This window comes from Opisthorchis viverrini (assembly GCF_000715545.1).
Source record: "Opisthorchis viverrini unplaced genomic scaffold opera_v5_130, whole genome shotgun sequence".
Taxonomy (NCBI): domain Eukaryota; kingdom Metazoa; phylum Platyhelminthes; class Trematoda; order Opisthorchiida; family Opisthorchiidae; genus Opisthorchis; species Opisthorchis viverrini.
In genome coordinates this window covers 1191125-1193736 of record NW_008751788.1, presented here as the reverse complement: position 1 = coordinate 1193736, position 2612 = coordinate 1191125, and the positions used below count along the sequence as shown (strand labels likewise).

At 46.6% G+C, this 2612-nt stretch overlaps 2 protein-coding genes across 2 annotated transcripts in view; one reads left to right on the top strand and one right to left on the bottom strand.

Annotated features, from left to right (window-relative positions):
• T265_06402 (hypothetical protein) overlaps nucleotides 1–2612 on the top strand; it is a gene marked incomplete at both ends in the record, with an annotated part of 22919 nt that overhangs the window by 1887 nt on the left and 18420 nt on the right. The gene's annotated exons all lie outside the window — the stretch shown is intronic.
• The window catches only part of T265_06403 (hypothetical protein), a gene marked incomplete at both ends in the record, with an annotated part of 5967 nt that overhangs the window by 551 nt on the left and 2804 nt on the right, over nucleotides 1–2612 (bottom strand). The window contains one exon of the mRNA XM_009171651.1: nucleotides 75–237. Within this exon, the coding sequence (XP_009169915.1) occupies nucleotides 75–237 (163 nt within the window). The remainder of the gene's footprint in view (nucleotides 1–74; nucleotides 238–2612) is intronic.

Genomic DNA, 2612 nt, shown 5'->3' with positions numbered 1-2612 from the left:
TGAGTGAATGTCTGGAGGTGTGGGCACCTCGGAATGATTGTGGTAAGCTAGCACTAAGTCCCTTCCCCGTCCACCTTTACTCTTTTCTTTACAATAAGTCTTTCCAATAAATCACGGTTGTACGGCAGCGAAGCATCGGTGTTGAACACTGGTGTCATGCTGTCCATAATGATGATGATGCGCTCGGAAGGGGAAGTGGGGATAGACGCTTTTGTGCATATCTCCAGTTCCTTTAGGCTGGCCGCCCTCGTTTATGGCTTGTTAGAAAGTTCATTGTTTTGGCCAATCTTTCAATTTCCGAGCGTGGTTTTCGACCGCAGCGCTTAATGCATGTGTTCTTTACGCGATAGTTATCTTTCGTTTTTACTCGTTAGGTAGTCACTGGCGTTCTGCCTTCCCGAATGTTAACTTACTCAAACAATTCAATCTGTTATGTGGAATTTTTCATCGTTCCATTGTCGAAGGACACTTAACGCCAACCATTCTTTCATAGTACGGTTAGATCTTCCAGTCAGTCCGTTGGATTGGGCATGACATGTTGAATGGAGTTTTGAAAAACTCCTCAATGACTCAGCTACTCGTAGAACCTACGGGATTCAAGGCAAAGGTCCTGATCAGTGTGTGTGTGTGTGGGCACTTTACTGTTGGGCCGGTCTCCACTCATCGTCATGACGACGATATGTCTGTTCCCCGGTCTGCTAGGGATCAAAATCATCAATTCACATCGTCCCGATAATCAGTCAGGCAGTTCATGTGATAGCTGCGTAAAGCGTCTATGACTGACCTCTGGAGGGACATCAGTGGACGCTGCATAACTTCTTTTCCAACCCCTCCCCCCACTTGACAGCCCACAGTACCTGTCCCCCCCCCAAAAAAAAACATCGGTGAACGAAACTGCGGCATCTACAACCACTGTACGACGAGTACGCGGTTATTACAGCTGACAATGATGATGACTGATCTCTGGGACGTGCGGTCTTGGACGCGGTCGCCAGCGGTGCTCGGTGGGTAAATTTACAATCGGCTTTACTTCCTCCACATCCAGCCAGTTTTATTTTCTCGGTAGTGGGTCTGCTACCTCCTTCCGCGCCACAGGTGCTCTATCATTGCCCGGAACGCACTACTTTGTTGTTTGTCGAGGACTTGTTTGCTTGATACTGGTGAAAGGAAGGGGGCTTTTTGTTAGAAAGTGCCTACTGACCAATTACAGACTACTGGACGGGGAAACAAAACGCTCATATGCATCTTATTTACAAAAACTGTACATCCTTTTTCCTTTGAACGGGTCTTCCTGAACTTTCCTGGATATACGTCGACTTTCGCTCAGATTCAAGTAAATGCTACAAAGCAACTCCACAAATCCTTTTCAAGAGACGTAAAGCTAATTTACAAGAAGATAACCTACTACTCGCATGCCTCCCCATCAGTAGTATCACCGGTACTTGCCTCGCAGGTACGCCTCACTCTGACACTCTTGATCGGTGTTTCAGATATCAGCTTCTACAAAAATGGTTCTCCTGTCGCCGTAGATCCTTTGTTGTCATCACCCAGGTTAACCGTCCTTTTTATCAGCGAAGACATCAAACTCAGCTGTTAGCAGACAGTTTCTCCGATTGTCTGGTACCCGCATATTCCCGAACACTCTTCGCCCGTCGAATATTTTCTCTCTGCATTTGTCAGCTGATGATCAGAACACTCGATCGCATTGGATGACATTGACAAGGAGGCGGCTATTCTACTGTATCACTTGCGTCTACTGCCATGGTGGGCTTATGTGCTGAAGGGTACGGTGGGACATCATTCCATTAGAGGAAAAATCCTTAATTTCTTAACGTGGGCTCTAGTTCGTCATTCAAAACAATCCATTTGTAGGATTTGGTAAAGTGGTTGGATTTGTGCGTTGGAACTCCTGTGTAGACGTCATGTGGTAGCCTCCAACGGGATAACCCAGTAGTGTGGCATTTGCTGGTGAGCCTGTCACCTGCTCCGTGGCTAGTTGGCCGCTGAATGTATCGTCGCTTCCTCATCATTTGTTTTTGTCGTTCCCGTACACTACTACGAATTCAAGGCCCTCCGATACGTTCGAAACGTTGCCAGAGCATTGCGAAGGCTGAAAGGCTTCTGAAGGAATTCATACTTTTGTCTGTCGACACAGAACGCTGTTTTGTGCTCAGCACGGTTCGTAGTCGGCAAGTGTCCTGAATAAGGACACAAGTCTGTCAGCGAAACAACTTGAGCCTCACGTAAACTGACAGAAATTTGAAGCGCATCCTTGATCGTAGGGTTATTTAATCCTCGGTATTCGTTACAGAACTTGTACGCACCGTCAGACTTCCTGATTAAGATGACCGGTGATGAACGAGAGGACTAGCTCATCCACACGAAAAGTACAAATGACAATCAAGAGGGAGCATCACGTGAACCAGAAACACTAGACCCTAAGCTGGACCCAAATCCATTTAAGTTTCCTCATCAACATAACACACCCTAACACACAAAATCCCTCGCCTGACACTTAACAAAGATTTAGCTCAACTTAGCTGATTGGTTCTCCTTCCCTCCGTAAATCTCGACCAATCTCGTAACCAAGTCACTTGGCATGACGAAGCTTT